This window comes from Lissotriton helveticus, chromosome 3_1 (assembly GCF_964261635.1).
Source record: "Lissotriton helveticus chromosome 3_1, aLisHel1.1, whole genome shotgun sequence".
Classification (NCBI taxonomy): domain Eukaryota; kingdom Metazoa; phylum Chordata; class Amphibia; order Caudata; family Salamandridae; genus Lissotriton; species Lissotriton helveticus.
Genome location: NC_136061.1, coordinates 1,316,333,915 through 1,316,354,511, shown reverse-complemented (window position 1 = coordinate 1,316,354,511; position 20,597 = coordinate 1,316,333,915). Strand labels below are relative to the sequence as shown.

At 46.6% G+C, this 20,597-nt stretch overlaps 1 protein-coding gene across 3 annotated transcripts in view; it reads right to left on the bottom strand.

Annotated features, from left to right (window-relative positions):
* Positions 1-8,497: 8,497 nt before the first annotated feature.
* Positions 8,498-20,597, bottom strand: part of NFRKB (nuclear factor related to kappaB binding protein) — a 1,053,863-nt gene continuing 1,041,763 nt past the window's right edge. For 2 of the 3 annotated variants that reach the window (XM_078681973.1, XM_078681974.1), the window contains exon 26: positions 8,553-9,084. In XM_078681973.1, coding sequence (XP_078538099.1) covers positions 8,959-9,084 — 126 coding nt within the window. In that variant the 3' untranslated portion in view covers positions 8,553-8,958. Of the gene's footprint in view, positions 9,085-20,597 lie in introns of all 3 variants that reach the window. The other variant, XM_078681971.1, reaches the window with a different exon arrangement.

Below are 20,597 nucleotides of genomic sequence, written 5' to 3'. Positions count from 1 at the left end.
CAGTGGGCGGTACTGCTCGCGGGAATAGAAATAACCGCCGACGTGGTGAAAAAGACGGTCAAGGAAGTCAACGAGCAAGAAGTCCCGATCAAGGACACTTGGCAGGACCGGTGACGAAGGGGGAGGGCTATTGATGACGAAGACAGCTGACTGAACCCTGTCGATGCTTGCAGTTTTTCAAGACTGTGGTTGTGCTGGCTATGGACACTGGACTAAGGCGGGCCCTGGAGGGCGAGAAGGGTTAGTGCGCCCTGAGGACCCTCCACCCCGGACAAGCAAGTACTACGGTTGGGGGGGGGGGGGAAGAAGCACTCTGCTGAGTTGGGGAGGCGGGCAGTTGAAGGTCCGTTGAGCAGGGCGGCAGGGAGGGAGGGAGGGTGGGAACCAGGAAGGGGTCTTTGTTATTTTGTTTGGTTTGTTTCTGATTATTGATGGTGCATAAGACGGGGCGACACAGCGGAGAAGGGTAGTTCTTAGTTTTTTGTTTGTACACATCATGGCAGGATGCGACGGGATATGTATGCTGTATACATTGACGTGCAGTCCCCTCCGAGATCTGGACGATGTCGGAAAGATTGCCCCAATGCTGCGTCCACTGGAACTTCAGATCCCACTGCAGAGCCCGCATATGCCACCTGGCATGATCCACCAGCAGGATACAGGAGGCCATGAGGCCAAGCAGCCTCAGGGCCATTCGCACAGAGTTCCGGGATAGAGGCTGAAACATCGGTATCATAGCCCGAATATCCCGGAATAGCTGTTTGGGAGAATAACCCAAAACTGTGCCGTATCTAGCACCGCTCCGATGAAAAGGAGCTTCGGATAGGGAGTTAGGTGTGATTTCGGCACATTGATAGTGAACCCCAGTGAATGCAGGAGGTACGCCGTAGTCTGGAGGTGGGAGACGAGAGCCTGGGGCAAGCTCGCCTTCAACAGCCAGTCGTCGAGATAGGGGAAGGCTGGAACCCCTAATCTACGCAGATGAGCTGCGACCACCGCCATCCCCTTGGTGAACACCCGAGGGACACTGGTAAGGCCAAAGAGGAGCACGGTGATCTGAAAATGCTCATGGCCTACCGTGAACTGTAGGTAACGCCTGTGGGTTGGCAGGATGGGTATATGGAAATATGCGTCCTGCAAGTCCAACGCTACCATCCAGTCCCCAAGGTAGAGGGAAGACAGGACCTGAGCCAACGTGAACATCTTTAACTTCTCCTTCCATTCTGCCTGGTGAGTCGGCGGTATCCAGCCCACATCTGATGGTGAATTTGGCTGCGTCTCTACCCTCTGCCACTGCGCGGGTGAGAACGACCCCGGCATCCAGCGGGCATTGTGGCAGCACTTGCGCAACTGTATCCCACAAGGTATTGGTATAAAGACCCAAGAGACATGCGGTATTCACCAAACGCAACTCTAAGCTGGCGGAAGAAAACATCATCTTCTCCACAAGGTGGTCCAGCTTCTTGGATTCCCTAATTGGGGGATCAGTAAGGAATGCGCTGTTAGAGGACGAGGCTTGGACTACCAAGCTGTCGGGTGTTGGAAGAAGGAAAGTGGGTCGTCCAGGGCCGGGTGGTGGCTATGGGCAATCATCCTGTCCACAGGAGCCCCTGTGCTGGGCTTGGACCAAGTGCCCAGAAAGACATCTGTGGGGGCTTCATTAAAAGGCAGAAGGGGCTCCGAAGAGGCCGCCGCTGGTTGAAGCACCTCTGTCAGGAGGTTAGTCCTGACTGCCGCCGTAGGAAGCTCCAGGACCAAGGCTTCAGCCGCCGCACGCAACACCACTGCATATGATGCTCCCTCTTCCGTAACCACGGAAGGGGGCTAAAGCATGCCAAGCTATGGGGAGATATCCAGACCGCTTGTGTCACCCAGGTCCTCTCGCCAGTCTGGCTCATCAAGTTGATCAGCTAAAGGGTCCACAGATCCCTCCCAGCCCTCCTCCCTCTCCTCTAGTTGCCAGTCAGGCCTGAAAGGAACACCAGGGATGAACTAGTCACAAAAGTGCCCTCTGGCACTGGTGTCGACAGACATCGGTTTGGAGCAATGTCCAGTTAGGGGTGAGGCTGGGGTCGGTCCAGGGCACGACGGGCACCAGGGGCGTCATTGTCAGGATCGGAGCCGGGGAAAGCACCAGCATGTATCAGGATCCAGGCCTGGCTCCTCTGGGGCCCGCCGGAGCCGCCAGCATCAAAGTACCAGTGACCAAAGCAGAGTTTGCGAGAAAGCTCAAAGCTGTGCAGAGAATGCTCTGGCACCGGGAAAAGAAGGGAAGCGCGGAGATGTCCCAGGAGCAGGCTCCGAAGATGGACCTGGAGAACGACAACTCTCCGGGTCCTGGGTTGCGTCACTGACCGACGGGGAGAAAGTGAAAAGCGATGCTGCTTTTTCACTTTCTTCTTGTGCTTCGACTTACCCGGAGATCTTGAAGACTTGGATGACGTATGATGGTGGTGGATCTGCGACCACTCCTGAGAACTTCCTCTCGACCGGGACCTCGGGCGATGCGGAGCCGACTGCCGGGCCTCCAAGAACTTTCGGGATCACTCCCGCAAAAGACTTTGCATTCATGGCCCGGCAGTCGGAGCAAGAGTTCGGGTTGTGGTTGCGCTCCAGGCACCAGAGACACACGACGTGGGGGTCTGTAACCAACATCAGGCTGTTACAGGCCTCACATGGCTTGAATCCGGTCCATCGAAGGGACATCCCTCATACACCAGGAGTAAGAAGTGTCAAAAAGAAGTCGACAAAAGTCAAGAAAAAGTTAGTCAAAAAATGAACAAGGAATAGCTCCCTCTGGATCTGAGCAAGGCTGGCGCGGAAAAAGAAAGAACTGACGTCATAGTGCAGGGGCAGCGTCTAAGTAGACACCGCAATGTCATTCCAGCAACTACGACGCCAACGACGAAGCGCAGTCGACCGACGGCACCTATTGACGCGCAGTGGTACTGCTAAGAAAAATCTCCGGATACAGTCTGACACGTGGGGGCAATTCTAAAGGTAAGGAATCTAAAACTACAGACTCTTTCTGATTCTGTTATTCCCCATTAGTTTTTCAGATAATACATTGCTGCTTCAGATGGAGAGCATGCCAGCAAACTGTACATGATGGCATATGGGACCAGTTTTAGAACCCGCCCTCACTGCTCTCAGTTAAAAGTGGTGTACATAGTGAGATTGCTTTGTTGGAACACTTTCCCATTGCAATGTCCGAACTTCAACTGGCTCTCAACCCTTTCATTGATGAGTCTTTAGAGGAACAACTGCATCAGAAAAAGGTTTCTGTAGCGGTAAGTCTATCACCTTGTTTTTACCATTTGCACAACCATGAAAAAGAACACTTTGCTATTTGGGATTTAATTATTCTAACATCCTGCTCCCCCAATATCTGGTACCACTTGTGCACCAGCTACTTTTGTAGTTGTATTATGTGTAGTCGGGCATTAAGTATTAAAAAATGTATGACACAAAGCCTAGATTGGAAGACGCTTGTCAGACTTATGGATGAAGCGATGAGCTGAATTAGTGGCATTTCAGGACTATGGAGGATAGTCTGTCTTCCAAAGGACTCCACAGTCACAAGTGTCTAATTTATTGGGTCATTCTCAGCAAATATTTTTCATAACTGATTTTCAGTTACTTTATGGGGAGAAGAAGCCTTGATCAACCACTCATTTACACATAGACAGATACCAAATGCCTTGCATCTCTGAAATGCTTCTAACATTACCACTTGAAGAATGCAATGGGAGTGGATTAGCACAACCAGCCATATCTTAAATTGAAAATGTTGATTCCACACCATGAAGTGTGGGATGTCCTGTGCTTTATTATCATTTGAATAAGAAAGTATGTGTCTTTCTGATCTCTAGTGATCAAGCATTCTCCTTGTTGAAGTGGGTGAATATGTTGGAGCTCCAGCACCAGCAGTTTTTTCAAACGTTACCTGTCTCAAAGTCTTGCCCTTGGAACCATTCTTTATGTGTTGGAAACCTTTGGTTTGCCTTTTGCTTTAAAAACATCTAGACCTCCTTCAACAGTCGATACAGATGTAGAGTCTTCAATTCTCAAGTTGGAATTTTGGGCAGAGAACTCAGGAACTTGAGTGTGGGACTATTCTCTTGAATATCTAGTATTCACTTTTCTTGTTATACTCTGCCATGACAAAAGATGAGATATTATGCTTTAGACCAGTGGGGCGCTCATAGGTGGTGCCACAGCATGGATGTAATTAGGGGGTAGTATGCTGTCTCCAAGACAGCAAAAAGTTACTGACCTGCCAACCTAAGTTTTGCTACTGCCCTCATAATTGTTTTGCTGTTGGTTCTATTAGTTTGCGCACTTTTCAAACAGGGCAAACAAAAGTACTGATGGTGTTTCCTCCTATACGACAGGATGTTTGATGGTGAAAACCTCTACTAGAAGGGTCAATTTAATAGTTTCCAATTGCTTTGATCAGCACCTGAAACAAACCAATAACATCCAGGGTACGGTTGAACGTTGGTCTAGAAACAAAGGCTGAAAAGACTTTGCTTTTCGAGAACCTTTGTTATGTGAAGTGCAAAAATGATCTGGCTAAATTACCTTGAACAGCATGATTTGAAAGGTTCTGGAATTCAAGAACAGGGTCAAAGTCCAGCACCTTGAAATGGCACGTTTTCTTCTGTGGTTTTTAACTGAAGGAGAGGTTAGGGCACAGCTTTCCAAACTTTTCCTGTTGGGGACACACTTTTTGGAGATGCATCATTTTGGGACACAGTAAGGCAGTGTAGCGAGCGAGCGTAGCGTAGCGAGCCCGAAACACCTAAGGGGAGTTCGGGGGGTTCTCACTCACTCTGTCTCCCTCTCTCCGTCTGTCTCCCTCACTCACTCTGTCTCTCTCCCTCTGTCTGTCTACCTCCTTCTGTCTCTCTGTCTGTCTCACTCCCTCTGTCTCCCTCCCTCTGTCGCCCTCCTCCCTCTGTCTGTCTCCCTCCCTCTGTACGTCTCCCTCTGTCTCCCGCTCTCTGTCTCCCGCTCTCTTTCTCCCTCTATTTCCGTCCCTCTGTCTCCCTCCCTCTGTCTGTCTCCCTCTCTCTCTCTCTCTCTCTCTCTCTCTCTCTCTCCCTCTGTCTCCCTCCCTCTGTCTCCCTCCCTCTGTCTCCCTCCCTCTGTCTCCCTCCCTCTGTCTCTGTTTCCCTCCCTGTCTGTCTCCCTCTCCTTCCCTCTGTCTCTCCCTGACTCTCTCCCTCTGTCTCCCACTCTCTCTGTTTCCCTCCCTCTGCATGTCTCCCTCTCCTTCCCTCTGTCTCTCCCCGACTCTCTCCCTCTGCCTCCCTCCCTCTGTCTCCCTCCCTGTCACCCTCTCTCTCTCTCTCCCTCTGTCTCCCTCTCCCTCTCTGTCTCAGTCTCTGCCTTTATCTGTCTGTCTGTCCCTGTCTCCCTCTCTCTGTCTCCTTCTCTCTCTGCCTCTGTCTGTCTGCCCCTGTCCCTGCCACTATTTGGCTCTGTCTGTCCCTGTCTGTCTGTCTCTGTCTCCCACCCTCTCTCTCTATCTCCCTCACTCTCTCCCTGTCTCCCTACCTCTATCTCTCTCCCTACCTCTGTCTCCCTAAGTCTGTCTGTCTGTCTCTCTCGCCCTCTCTCTCTCTCTCTCTCTCTGTCTACCACTCTCTGTCTGTCTTCCTCTCTCTCTGTCTACCTCTCTGTCTCCCTTCCTCTCTCTCCCTCTGTCTCCCTCCTTCTCTCTGCCTGTCTTCCTCCCTCTTGTCTGTCTCCCTCGTGTCTGTCTCCCTCTCTCTGTGTCCCTCCCTCTATCTATCGCCCTCTATCTGTCTCCCTCCCTCTGTCAGCCTTCTCCCTCTGTCTGTCTCCCTCTATCTGTCTCCCTCTCTCTGTCTCCCTCGCTCTCTGTCTTCCTCCCTCTATCTCCCTCCCTCTGCCTGTCACCCTCTGTCACCTCACCCCAGTTAACAGGGCACATATCTATACCATAGATTACTTCGATTCCAAATTCTCCTCTCTGTTCACTCACCCACCCTCTTCTGAGACCCAACAAGCATCCCTCAAGTGCATTTCTAGGTAAATAAACACCCCAGCCAAATTCATATTTTAGTGCTTCACGCATGCGTGAGAAATCAGTGCCTAGGAGGACGCCACCGGGATCGCAAGCGGGCTTGTACGAAAAAAGCTGCGACGCCGAGATTAGACACAACTGTCCGTCACCCCAGCCTAATTAGAACACGGGTGTAGAGTCACTTCTAAACTGCCCGGTCAGCGATACGAATATTGATATTCGAATGGGGTCAAGCTCAAAGGACCATCCCACCCGGTAACCTCCCATAATTTGGAACTGCAACGATCGTGTGGTACGCCCCTAAAACGGCACCTCGTCTGTCGAGTGAAAAATAAGAACGGGACCATGTATGATTATCTGTTCCTTCCAGCACAAACCCAAGTTTGCCTTATATAATAATAAGAAGATATTGATTCCTACAATAGGCCCTGAAGAGAATCCCTACTAACTGCAGTGGGATTCGAAACGCGTAGGCCCCGCCACTGTGATCTACGGGATCATCCAGGGGTTCAAACAGTCTAACCTGGTGTCCCTAGTTCTGTACATTACCGTTTCATTTTTAATTTCAAATAAATTCATATAAGTGATTTGAGACTTAGGAATGTACGTTATAAAATAGTTGTTTACTGCTTATAACTCTCTGTAGATTGTGGCTTTCTTTTGCTAGTTGCTTTTTTTTGGATATGTTCAGAATATATTTTCTTAGTGTGAGTGTCTGACTTGAATCTGGTTACTTGTGATATGTTTGTGGAATTGAATGAATGATTGTGTGTATGTTGACTATATTTATGTCTTGTTGGAAGAAGTAAAAATCGTTTGTACTATGTATTAAATTTTGAAACCTGTTAAAAAATACTTTAGAATAAAAAACTATTAAATAGTCAATTCCCTTTCATGAATTTCTTTTCTTGTTTAGGATGTATATTTATTATTACAGAAATTGATTGTGATCAGTATTGGCATTTTTGTGTTGTTAGTTGGTTTTCCGGCTCAGCCTTACTGATTAGAGCCAGCCCCCAGTAGTTTTTTCCCCTTCTTTTTCACCACTGACATGGCACCTTCCTCAAGGACCTGGATTCCAACTTTATATCAGCCCCCTCTCATCCGTCCCATATTGTGTTTGGTGACTTCATCTTGGATCGTAACAGACCACACTATTCATCTACTCTTACTGGACAACTCAATATTCAGAACACACAAGCTGCCCTCACATTTTCAAGGAAATATTTTCAATATCATACTAATCCTTAATCCACCCCCTCACCCAATATAAAGTCCTCTCATCTGACAGCTCCTTAACTCACATGCTTTATGCTTGTGAACATATGCACCCGAGTTCTTCGCAGGCCTTTAAAAGACCATTTACATGTTAATGGGGCTTTGTTGTGAATCGTCGGCCCCCATAGAGCAGTGTGTCTCGGAGTCCGCGCTGCTGCAGTAGACTCCGAGACACTCTTTCAAAGGAATGCCTCTTAATTAGCAGCAGTTATGTGCTAAGTGCCCTGTCATCCTGCGACACACCCACCACTTGCAGGCAACACAGTCCTGTGTCCGGATACACAGTTTGGAAAGCTCTGGGTTAAATGTAAATGTAAATGTATTTCGATTTATATAGCGCACTAATCACCCAGGGGTCTCAAGGCGCTTGCTTAGGGAACCCGTCCTGGTATTCCCCTGTGAGAAACCCCGGCAGGGAATTCACAAGGTGAAAGCCAGGCATCCCGCCGCGAGGGGCCGTAGTGGAGATTAAGCAAGCTATTGCCCAGAGTCGCAGAGTGTGACCCCGTGAGTCGAGTAGGCACCGGAGCGAGAATTATCGAGTCCGTGGAATTTTTGAGCCCGAGACCCGCCGAGGCGGGGAATCGAACCCTGGTCCACGGCTGATCTCAGCTTCCGGGTCTGCCGCCTCTAACCACTGAGCCACGCTTCTCCAAGGAAACAAACCTTTCTTAGTGAAATGTAAAATAAGTTTGATTAAAATTGGATATCTTAAAAACTCAGAACATACTCCCTCTCATGTCGTGTAAATGTTTTTGATTAACAAAAAAGGTAAAAAAAGAAATTTTGAAATGTCTTTTTGGATACTGGACATGGGGGGAGCATTTGCTGTTCATAGAAAATAAAATTGAGTTAGGAATTTGGGAACTGCAACGATGGAAAGGGATACATTATTGCTTCATTAGTTGCAAATCTACATTTTGTGTGCATGTATAAAATGTATTTTTTCACAACAATCTAGTAGGCTCTAATTTGATCTCTTGATGAAAATTACAAAAAATTACACCAATGTGTTTTTAAGTAGGCAGCAACACGTTCCTTAATGGTAAATTCAGAGAAAGCACTTACTAAACTGGGCAATTTACCTAAATCGCAAGTACTAGAGATGAAATCTGAAATATGAATGCAGAAGTGAACAGAAACCAAGGCTCAGAAACTCAGAAGAAAGCTTTGAACCTGTAATGCGAGTGCAGTCTCAAGAAAATAGCCACAATCTGAGTAATAAGTTATGCACTTAGTATTGAGATAATCAGTAAATCAGATCCTTACAAAGCAGGTGGCCATGTTCATTATATACTATACACAAAGTATGAACAACATGGATCTTTTGGGTGGCAGTTGTTGGAGGTACAAAGGGCCAAAATCAACATTTTAAGATTCGATAATCCTGTAACTGTGCGTTTAAATCTCCAAACACGGCTCTCGGCATCCGGATCAATCTTTAATGCCAGCTGGTCAAATGGAGATTGAAAAATCTTCTTCAGTTCATTCTAGGAACATGGCTATCTCTCACCACTCAGTGTATAAAGTTTGAAATTTTAGCGTATAAATGTTCAACAGTGGTGGATTGGCTCCAGATGAGGTTGAACTGTAAAGCAGCATATGGCTTCTAGCAAACACTCTGTTCACAAATGATCTGGTGCCTGCTTTGGTGATGGAGCAGTGGCAACTACAACAGTGGAGACCGGTTTGGATGAGCCAGCTGCTGTGCTTTGTTGGAGATGAGTAGCGGGCACAGTCTGAATACGGACCTACATCAAATAAAAGAGAAATCATTCAATAGAACTCAGGAATACAATTCAAATTCATATTAAAGATCAAAGCAGAAATGTTTTCATTGCTACTTTAACAATTACATATGCATGTCTTTGTTTGTTTCTCTCTTCAATTATGCTAAACACAAAGAAAACATTACCAGAACTCACAACCAAAGACATCTCCAGTACACAATAACGCATTCCACAGTCATCCAATCTACCACTATTGGTAACCACCTATGAGCCTTACCAGTGACCACTACACAACATACTTACACTTCCATCTCACTTTACTTTTACAAAAACTCCTTCCATATTTGCTTTTGACACCAGGAAAAGGCAAGAGAGGCCCTCTAGTTGAGAATACTACCTGTAATCAAGGATTCCTTCAGAATATCCACCACCAGACATTTTCTGCATCAACTTTCCTGACTCAACAAACAGGTCCTCTTCTGCAATCATATCAGACGTTCTAGCCCTGCTTTGCCATTAGAACAAACTCTGAGCATATCCTTCCACATTTTAAACACTAAGATACACACACATTTTGCAAGAAAGAAGGGATTTTAAAGAATTCCCCCACATCACCACATACCAACAGGAGACACCAATTTAACATACTTTTTCTCATCTTTTCCCTATACTATCCATTCTAATGATGCAGATTCTTAGCGGCAGCATGATTGTACTAAAAATACCAATCACCCAATTAGAATGGGATAATGTATGTATGTGGGAATCATATGCCACACACCTATAAACAGCGGCCCACAAAAAGGAGGTACAACCCAGAGCTCCCTAACCATCCCAAAAAAAGAATTGGCTGTAGAATGCTTTTATGAAGATCAAGCAGTTTTGAACATAAACAATATGATCCACTGAGGCTAGTGCCTTGTAACAAAAGTGATATACCCTATCATTTGCTGAAAGTGCCACCCCCCTCAGTTTGTAAGAAAGGAATGTACAAAAGACAAAGTCAGAACAAAGTATTGTTAACTCCAGCTATGAGATTGCAATTTACATAAGCATGTCTCACAGTTGTGTATAGTTTGAATTGTACAAGATGAACAAAGTGTTAGAGCTTTAAAATGTGCCATCTATTAAACTACAGTTTTCAGGTATATATTTATTGTTCAGTAGATGAGTAAGTTTGTTTTACTATTAAAAGCATCCCAACAAATCAGAGTACTCAATGTATGCTTTTCACTACCATCCACAATTTGATGCATCTGGTTACAGGATATTGGTTAAGGCCAGTAGTGGCTCATCCTTAAGGGGTGAGCCCACCCCCCCTTGACAAACATGAAGGGTGTCTGTCAGGCTTAGCCAAGGTCAGAGTGAGAGATATTCTTCATGTTCAGATCAGGCGCCCAGGCGCTGTACATGCGCTAAATGAGCAGGAGCCGGGCTCACTGAGCTGGACTGAAGGTTTTAAGGCACTGGGGGGGGGGGGGGTGACTTCCTCAACCCAGCACTTAGGGGTCCTCTCTCTCAGGGCGAGGGAGTGCATCACCAACAGACTCAGGCCTGGGCGCTTCCATTTTAAGCCATGAAGTGCCCAGCAAAGATTTCCATCAGTGACGCCTCATCAGAGTGGGGTGTGGTTAGAAGTCTCACTGACCCCATTCCAATCCGTGATGAGTAAGGGACTGCCACCTCCACTCATTGGCTGAAGCATAACAAGGTCATCCAATGAGGAGATGTCAGTCCCAATCCTCCAGCAAGCGTCAAACTTCTATGTCACCACCAAAGATCAAACTTGTGGCCCGGTATTTTTTTTTTTTTTAATGTTTGGTGTGTGTGTGTATGTATGTGTATTTCTGCATGTGTGCTGTGAATGGGTGTGTGCACCCTTATGAATGGATGGGTATGGGTGAGTGTGCATGTAGACATGTCAGTAAGTAGAAGTGTGCGTGTGTGGCCCACCCAACCCCTTGCTCGAATTACCAGCCCCCACTGGTGAGGGCTGCTAATGGGAATAATCCAAACTCAAGTCTGACTCAGCAAAGCAATATGGAGCCAAAGGTTTCAAACTTAATTGTGCATGAAGACAATCTATAAAAAAAAATTCAAGCTTTAAATGTGACTTGCTGGGAAAGAGACTGGATCCATATAATAGACCTGGGAACAATTTGGAATCTGCTTTATTCAGGGCAAAGGCGAATGTTTCTGACACATAAGCAGACAAGATATTATTTTATTCCACGGGTAATACCTCTGCATCTGGCTTTTAATTTGGAGATATGAATCTTCCAATTTAGTTTTTGCTTTACAAGAACTCTTAAGTAAGCTTAGTTGCTGACATACTCCATGAGAAATTTATCAGCCATTCATTTAGAGTGTAGGTTTTGGACACCCAAAGAAATGTGTCACCAAGTATAACTGCTTGCTTCATGATAGTAAAGATGGTCAAATCAAGGTAGGCATGCTCAGTGCCAAAACAACTAGAGCTGTGTCACAGGGTGGTAAATTAAGGTGCGAATTAAATATATGGCTGTGCTGGTGATGAATTTCAATAGTTGGTTTACATGTAGCAGCATACTTTTCCTGATCTGTAGTCTTACTTGGCTTTCCTTGTGCACTCTGCTACAAAGATGCTACTTTTAACATTTACATTCCATGTGACTGGTGATCAGTTGACACTATGCTGCTTTAAATACCGTTTTTACTCCCTCCCATCTCTGGCAGGGGCGCAACAAAGGCCCACGCATTGCGGGGGGGGGGGGCAGCTCGAGGGGCCCCCTCAGCACAGAGTAGCCGCTGCATTGGTTTGACTGTACTCAAACAGAATTTTTTAAATAAAAGAACGTTGTTTTAAACTGTCTGAAACTTCAGGCATTTAAAAAAACGTTATTTTCTTTAACAAATGCTGTTTGAGAACAGTCAAACCAATGCAGCGACTATTGTGTGATGAGGGGGCCCGACTGAAACTCGAAATCATGCAGGAGATTGTGCCGTAGACGTAGTTTAAATGTAACGCCACACCGCGCTCAGGGGCGTAACAAAGGCCCCCGCAGCAGTAGTGTAACAACACTTAAGGCTCACCCCCCCTCCCTGCGAAGAAAATAGGGGGTGGAGCGGCGGCCCGGCCCACCACTTAGCACCACAGCCCAAAAATCTGATCTATTTTGATTTGAAACCTTTAATAAAATGCTTCTATATTGTCTTGTTCAAAGTGCTAATAAGAAAGTCGGAAACACTCTTAAAATATAAAATACCCCATTTGTAACATTGCCAAGAGTAGATTGTTTAACTAAGAAAGCAATCAGAACAATGCCAAGGAGCGATCATATTGTCTCATGAACTGGCTATTGCTAAAGAACAAAGAACAACCATGAAGGGTCCACGTTAGAATTTATATTGATGGACAAACTTGAAACTTTGAAAGTCTAACCTAAACCTGCAATTTTACAGACTTGACTGACAATGCACATGAGTACGCAAGCTACAAAACAGTATCCTGCAAACTACAAGAGAAATAAACGCAAATTATCTGCATGCCACACACTTGTGACTGTCAAGCGTTGTGCATGATAATAACGTCAACTGAGGAAGCAATTTCAAATTCTACCTTCCTTATCTATGCCTCTCATTGTTCGTGTCTCCCAGTGTCTTTCCTTATCTGTGTCTCTCAGTGTTCGTGTCTCCCAGTGTCTTGCCTCATCTGTGTCTCTCAGTGTTTGTGTCTTCCAGTGTCCATGTCTCCCAGTGCCCATGTCTCCCAGTGTCTTTCCTTATATGTGTCTCTCATTGCTCGTGTCTCCCAGTGTCTTTCCTTCTCGGTCTCTCCCAGGGTTTGTCTCCCAGTGTCTTTCCTTATCTGTGTCTCTCAGTGTTTGTGCCTCTCAGGGTCTTCCCTTGTCTGTGTCTCCCAGTGTTTTGCCTTATTTGTGTCTATTCATGAAACCTAGTGCAGGTGTCTCCCAGTGTCTGTTTATGTCTCCAAGTGTCTATGTCTTCCAGTGTCTTCCCTTGTCTGTAACTTCTAGTCTTCGTGTCTCCCAGTGTCTCTTTGAGTCTCCCAGTGTCTGTGTCTTCCAGTGTTTGTGTCTCAGAGTGTTTTCCCAGGTTTGTGTCTATCCATGAATTCTAGCGCAGGTGTCTGACAGTGTCTGTTTTTGTCTCCCAGGGTCTGTGTCTTCCAGTGTCTTCCCTTGTCTGTATCTCCTAGTCTTCTTGTCTGCTAGTGTCTCTTTGAGTCTCCCAGGGTCTGTGTCTTCCAGTCCTTATGTCTTCCAGTGTTTTCCCAGGTTTGTGTCTATCCATGAATCCTAGTGCATGTGTCTCACAGTGTCTGTTTGTGTTTCCCAGGGTCTTCCTCCTCTGTGTCTCCCAGAGTCTTGCCTTATCTGTGTCTCTCAATGTTCGTGTCTTCCCTTGTCTGTGTCTATCCATGAATCCTAGGGTAGATGTTTCCCAGTGTCTGTTAGTGTCTCTCAGGGTCTTCCCTTGTCTGTCTCCCAGTGATTGTGTCTTCCAGTGTTTTCTCATGTTTGTGTCTATCCATGAATCCTAGTATAGGTGTCTCCCAGTATCTTCCCCCAAACAGAATTCACAAATATTTGCTGGAGTGGAGCTTTCATTGGGTGCAGCAGGTGCAGTGACACCGGGGCCCAAAGGCCCGAAAGGCTCACTGAACCCGTAATGTTGCTATATTTCACAAGTAGACAGTGGCCAGGGGACCCTTTTTTCATTGTACCGGGTCCTTGACACACTGACTACAGCAGTACTTGAGTGCATGGTGAAGCTGTTCCGCAGTCTCCAGATCTGTATAAATGCACATCTCTGTGACTGTGCTGTGTGATGTATTATGTATCTTTGTGTTGCTCACAGGCATTGCCTGATTGTCTACAACGAAGGGTGGGGGTCATGACCCCTAGGGGATACGGGCACTTCTCTGGATAGTTACAGGAAGGTATTTGTTTGAGTATTTGGGTCCGAAGTCCCCTCCCCTCTCCTCTCTCACTGTTGCCTGATTTTCGACAGTGGAATTCTGAAAAGACGTGTGACGCTACAGCTAGTTCAATCCAATTAGCAATCAACGCGGGTAGTTTTGTGTTTCCTGTCACACACCCGGGCATATCTCTCCCTACATGAAAAGTGGTGTCTTGCACTGATTGAGTGTGTCTCAGATGGAGCAGGCCGCCTGGCAGTTATGACATTATATTTCTAAGAGGTGTCTGTCCCTGGGTGAACTCGCCCTCCAGGTGATTGAAATCATGAAATCCGCAAGCGTGCGGCGTTACGTTTAAACTACGTCTACGGCACAATCTCCTGCATGATTTCGAATTTTAATCGGGGCCCCCTCAGCACACAGTAGTCGCTGCATTGGTTTGACTGTTCTCAAACAGCATTTGTTAAAGAAAATAACGTTTTTTTAAATGCCTGAAGTTTCAGACAGTTTAAAAAAACGTTGTTTTATTTAACAAATGCTGTTTGAGTACAGTCAAACCAATGCAGCGGCTGCTGTGTGCTGAGGGGGGACTTGAGACAAGGGAAGACACTGGAAGACACAGACCCTGGGAGACGCCAACAGACACTGTGAGACACTTGCACTAGAATTCATGGATAGACAAAAACCTGGGAAATCACTGCGGGACACAAGCACAGGAAAACACAGACACTGGGAGACTCGAAGAGACACTGGAAGACACGAAGACTAGGAGATACAGACAAGGGAAAACACTGGAAGACATAGACACTGGGAGACATAAGCAGACATTGGGAGACACCTGCACTAGGTTTCATGAATAGACACAAATAAGTCAAGTCAAGTCAAATAATTTATATAGCGCGCTACATACCCAGAGGGTCTCAAGGCGCTTGAAGAGGGGTGGGGAGTTACTTGTCGAATATCCAAGTTTTGAGTTGCTTTCTGAATGCTAGGTGGTTCTGAGTGCGGCGAAGGTGAGTGCGAAGTGAGTTCCAGGTTATAGCTGCCAGGTAGGAGAAGGATCTTCCTCCCATGGTTGTTTTGTTGATGCGAGGTACAATAGCAAAAAATAAGGCAAAACACTGGGAGACACAGACAAGGGAAGACCCTGAGAGGCACAAACACTGAGAGACCCAGATAAGGAAAGACACTGGGAGACACTAACACTGAAAGACACAGAGAAGGAAAGTCACTGGGAGACACGAACAATGAGAGGCATAGATAAGGAAAGACACTGGGAGACACTAACACAGAAAGACACAGAGAAGGAAAGACACTGGGAGACACTAACACTGAAAGACACAGAGAAGGAAAGACACTGGGAGACACGAACAATGAGAGGCATAGATAAGGAAAGACACTGGGAGACAGGGACACTGGAAGACACGAACACTGAGAGACACAGATAAGGAAAGACACTGGGAGACATATAAAAGGAAAGACACAAGGAGACACGAACACTGGGAGACACAGAGAAGGAAAGACACTGGGAGACACGCACACTGGGAGACACTGAGAAGGAAAGACACTGGGAGACACGCACACTGGGAGACACTGAGAAGGAAAGACACTGGAAGACACGAACAATGAGAGACACAGATAAGGAAAGACACTGGGAGACATGGACACTGAAGGACACGAACACTGAGAGACACAGAGAAGGAAAGACACTGGGAGACACGCACACTGGGAGACACTGAGAAGGAAAGACACTGGGAGACACGCACACTGGGAGACACTGAGAAGGAAAGACACTGGGAGACGCACACTGGGAGACACTGAGAAGGAAAGACACTGGGAGACACAAACCCTGGGAGAGACAGAGAAGGAAAGACACTGGAAGACACGAACAATGAGAGACACAGATAAGGAAAGACACTGGGAGACATGGACACTGAAGGACACGAACAATGAGAGACACAGAGAAGGAAAGACACTGGGAGGCACGAACACTGAGAGACACAGAGAAGGAAAGACACTGGGAGACACGAACAATGAGAGGCATAGATAAGGAAAGACACTGGGAGACACGAACAATGAGAGGCATAGATAAGGAAAGACACTGGGAGACACGAACACTGAGAGACACAGATAAGGAAAGACACTGGGAGACACGAACACTGAGAGACACAGATAAGGAAAGACACTGGGAGACACGAACACTGAGAGACACAGATAAGGAAAGACACTGGGAGACACGAACAATGAGAGGCATAGATAAGGAAAGACACTGGGAGACACGAACAATGAGAGGCATAGATAAGGAAAGACACTGGGAGACACGAACAATGAGAGGCATAGATAAGGAAAGACACTGGGAGACACGAACACTGAGAGACACAGATAAGGAAAGACACTGGGAGACACGAACACTGAGAGACACAGATAAGGAAAGACACTGGGAGACACGAACACTGAGAGACACAGATAAGGAAAGACACTGGGAGACACGAACAATGAGAGGCATAGATAAGGAAAGACACTGGGAGACACGAACAATGAGAGGCATAGATAAGGAAAGACACTGGGAGACACGAACAATGAGAGGCATAGATAAGGAAAGACACTGGGAGACACGAACACTGAGAGACAGAGAAGGAAAGACACTGGGAGATCCGAACACTGAGAGACACAGAGAAGGAAAGACACTGGGAGACACGAACACAGAGACACAGAGAAGGAAAGACACTGGGAGACACAAACACTGAGAGACACAGAGAAGGAAAGACACTGGGAGACACGAACACTGAGAGACAAAGATAAGGAAAGACACTGGGAGACACGAACACTCGGAGACACAGACAAGGAAAGACACTGGGAGACATGAACTCTGGGAGACACAGAGAAGGGAAGACCCTGGGAGACAAACACTGGAGGACACAGACACTGGCAGACACAAGCACTGGCAGACACAAGCACAGGCAGACACAAACACTGGAAGGCACAGACACTGGGAGACATAAACAGAAACTGGGAGACACCTGCACCAGGATTCATGGATTGACAGAAACGTGGGAATACACTGGGAGACACAGACAAGGGACGACCCTGGGTCACCTTGATGCAAGAAGAAAGGGGGATTGTTTTACAAAAAATGCTTGATTTTTTGTATATTGCTGGACTATCATTGCTTTATTATGCACTTTGAAAGTGTTTGCACTTTTCCCTTTGCTTTACCAGCTACAGTTGGTATAGATTCTGTAATTAGGTACTTGCTGATATGGTTTATTTGTACTCTATATTCTGTGCTATTTATGGTGTTGATTGCACTTGCTTGTAATACGTAGGCCTTAAATCTTGTAATTAGCATTGCTTGCAATAGAAATAATAACTTCGAACTGAAAAACACCTGCATCAATGTTCTGAAACATCCAAGCAGTTTTTATCCTCTGCCTCTTGATTGTCTGTTGTTGTCCTGCTTCCTCATAAAGACATGAAGGTAGAAATTGAAATTGCTTCCTCAGTTGACCCTCAGTTGAATTTATTATCATGCACAACGCTTGACAGTCATAAGTGTGTGGCATGCAGATAATTTGCATTTATTTCTCTTGGAGTTGGCAGGATACTGTTTTATAGCTTGTGCACTCATGTATATTGTCAGTCAAGTCTGTGAAATTGCAGGTTTAGGTTAGACTTTCAAAGTCTCAAGTTTGTCCATCAATATAAATTCTAACTCAGACCCTTCATGGTTGTTCTTCGTTCTTTAGCGATAGGCAGTTCCTGAGGCAATAGGATCGCTTCTTGGCATTGCTCTGATTGCTGTCTCAGTTAAATAATCTACTCTTGGCAATGTTACAAACGGGGTATAAGATTTTTGGGCTGTGGTGCTAAGTGGTAAGTGGCGGGCCAGGCCGCGGGGGGCCCTCTATGTACTTCGCAGGGGGGCCCCCTTAAGTTTTGTTACGCCACTGATCTCTGGACATTGTTTTTTCACTAGAGACGAATGACAGACTGGGCCTTATTGTCAGACTGAGCACAAAGGTTGGTACAGTCTGTTCAATGAACCTGCATTTGGCATTAAGGCTATTTTCATTATTCTTTTCACATTTGGAATTGCTGCTGAAAAGCAAGGACAGATTCCATCAGAGCAGCATCCTAACAGACATTAATTTTTGGATACCAACACAGCTCGGTTGCTTCACCGCTAAGTATTTTCAGAGGGTGGTGTCATGGCGCAGGAGGATTAGTACCACCGGAGATCACTATCAATAAAAAAATTATTATAGATTTAGCATGTGGCACAATAGCCTTATTTGTGTCTGGTAGGAAAACTCAGTTTGCTATAATGCGGATACCGGTAAACTTTAAGTACTGGGTTACATTGCTTTTCAAGCGAGCAAGTTGCTCTGACATGCACACAAATTGTTGCATATTTGAACAATAAAACATATATTCTTCAGTGATATGCACACAGTCAAATGATTGTAGAATAAAATCTCAAGTACTCTTTCTTCTCCATCGGCTTCCCACCTTAGGAAACTCCACTGGCTCCCGGTACAGAAGAGATACCAATTCAAGCTGCTAACCCACGCACACAAGGTTCTACACAACCAAGGACCTGACTACATTAACCACCGCCTGAACATCCACCAATCATTGAGAAGACTACCATCCATCTTCCATTCACTTTCACATATTCCCCGCATCTACTGAAGCAAAGGTGGAGGATGCTCCTTCTCCCACATCGCTGCAAAGTTCTGGAACAGCCTCCCCACGCACCTCTTGACAATCACCTCACCTCCGGAATTCCAAATGGCTATCAATGGCTGTTGTAATACATCACCGGGGCCTGAAAGTGACAGAATATCCTATTGTATGATTAGCTGTGCTTTATAAATCCTGATTGATTTGTCTGTGATATGCAAACTGTTAGAAATGGGATTTCCAGTTGGCTGAGGCTTGCGCCAAAGTCAGGCAGAAACCACCACTCTAGTCAGGGCAAGGGAGTTACACGACAAAGATAACCCCTGCTCACCCTCTAGGCAATGTGACACGAGCAGTAAGGCTTATCCCGGGGCAATGTAAGTTAAGTATTTGCGCACGCACCCACCAGCAACAACATCCCAGGCCGCCCACAAAAGGAACTCCACACAAGGTATATGTAAAAATAGCCTTTGTATTACAAAACACATTAGATAGTAAACACACACTTTACATTGTGCCAGAGGCACGGGCAGAATTTACAGGGGATTATGTAGATGGGACAGGGCCACCTGGACCACTGTCAGGAATAAGCACTTTTAGAACTGGCTTTTTGGTAGAATTAGCACTTTGTAGAAGTAACACTTTAAGAACATAGAACATATAATAACTGGTGGCGGATACGGACCGTACCTTCCATTCTGGTTGCGCAGGATAATGCAAGTGATCTCCTCAGTAGGCCTGAGTGGGCGGCCGGCGTGCTACAAGCATTTGGCTGGGGCGACCAAGGTGTGAGGCTCAGAGGAGGAGGGGGGCAGGGTGCGGGCGGCCCAGCGAAGCGGACACGGCTCAGAGGAGAGTGGCGCGGCTCAAGGCATGAGGGCGGCCAGGCACGAGCTGCAGAGGTGCAGGATGCGGGCGGCCCAGGCGGAGCAGAGCACGGCTTTACAAGGCTCTAGGCGGGGGCGGCCAGGCACGAGCTGCAGAGGGGAGTGAGCGAGGCACACTTCAGGCGAGGCCCCAGCGGCCCAAGGAGATCAGACAAGTCCCAGCAATTTGTCAGGGAAGGCACAATAGAGTCCACTGGTCCTGGGACTCTGGTCAGGGGGCAAGCTCAGTATCAAGCCCTTGGAGATAGTTTTAAGCACCAAATAGCAAATGTAGCACACAACCAGTAACCACTAGTAAAAGGTACCACCTACGCAACCCTAACCACCTTTGGAAAATATTACGCAGGGAACCATGAACTTACTAGCATAACTATACTAGGAAACACAACCACCTAAACATAGAACTACATTTAGGGGTATAGGTCAGAAGCTTTACACATGATGCATAAAACACATTCAGCGGTGTAGGTAAAACACATGATGCATAAAACACATTTAGCGGTGTAAGGAAGACACATGACGCATAAAACATTCAGCGGTGTAGGTAAAACACATGATGCATAAAACACATTCAGCGGTGTAGGAAAGCAACTTTGTACATGATGCATAAAAACACATTCAGAGGTACCAGACACAGGGTGCGCAAAACATACAACACACAGTACATTTCCTAGCACCCTAAGAAGCACATAACTCACAACAAAGTCCAGGTTGTGCCACTGCGCCAAAAACCTAAACGTAGCAGCTGCCCACTACTTGCTGGGCAGCTGAGGACAGGGACAGAACAGGGCCTAAACGCTGCAGCCGGCACTAAGTGCTGCGCAGCTGGGGAAGGCCAAGGTAGGGATGGAGGAGTGCGACTCACTCCTGCGTCCAGAGAACAAGTCCCTAGGAAGCAAAAACCTAAAAGGTGCAGCTGCCCACTACTTGCTGGGCAGCTGAGGACGAAACTGCGACAGGGCCCTCACCGGCCCATTGGAGCAAAACTGCGCCAACTGTTGGAGCCCTCTAGGGTCTGCACACCCTGTGCGCCTGGGAGCACT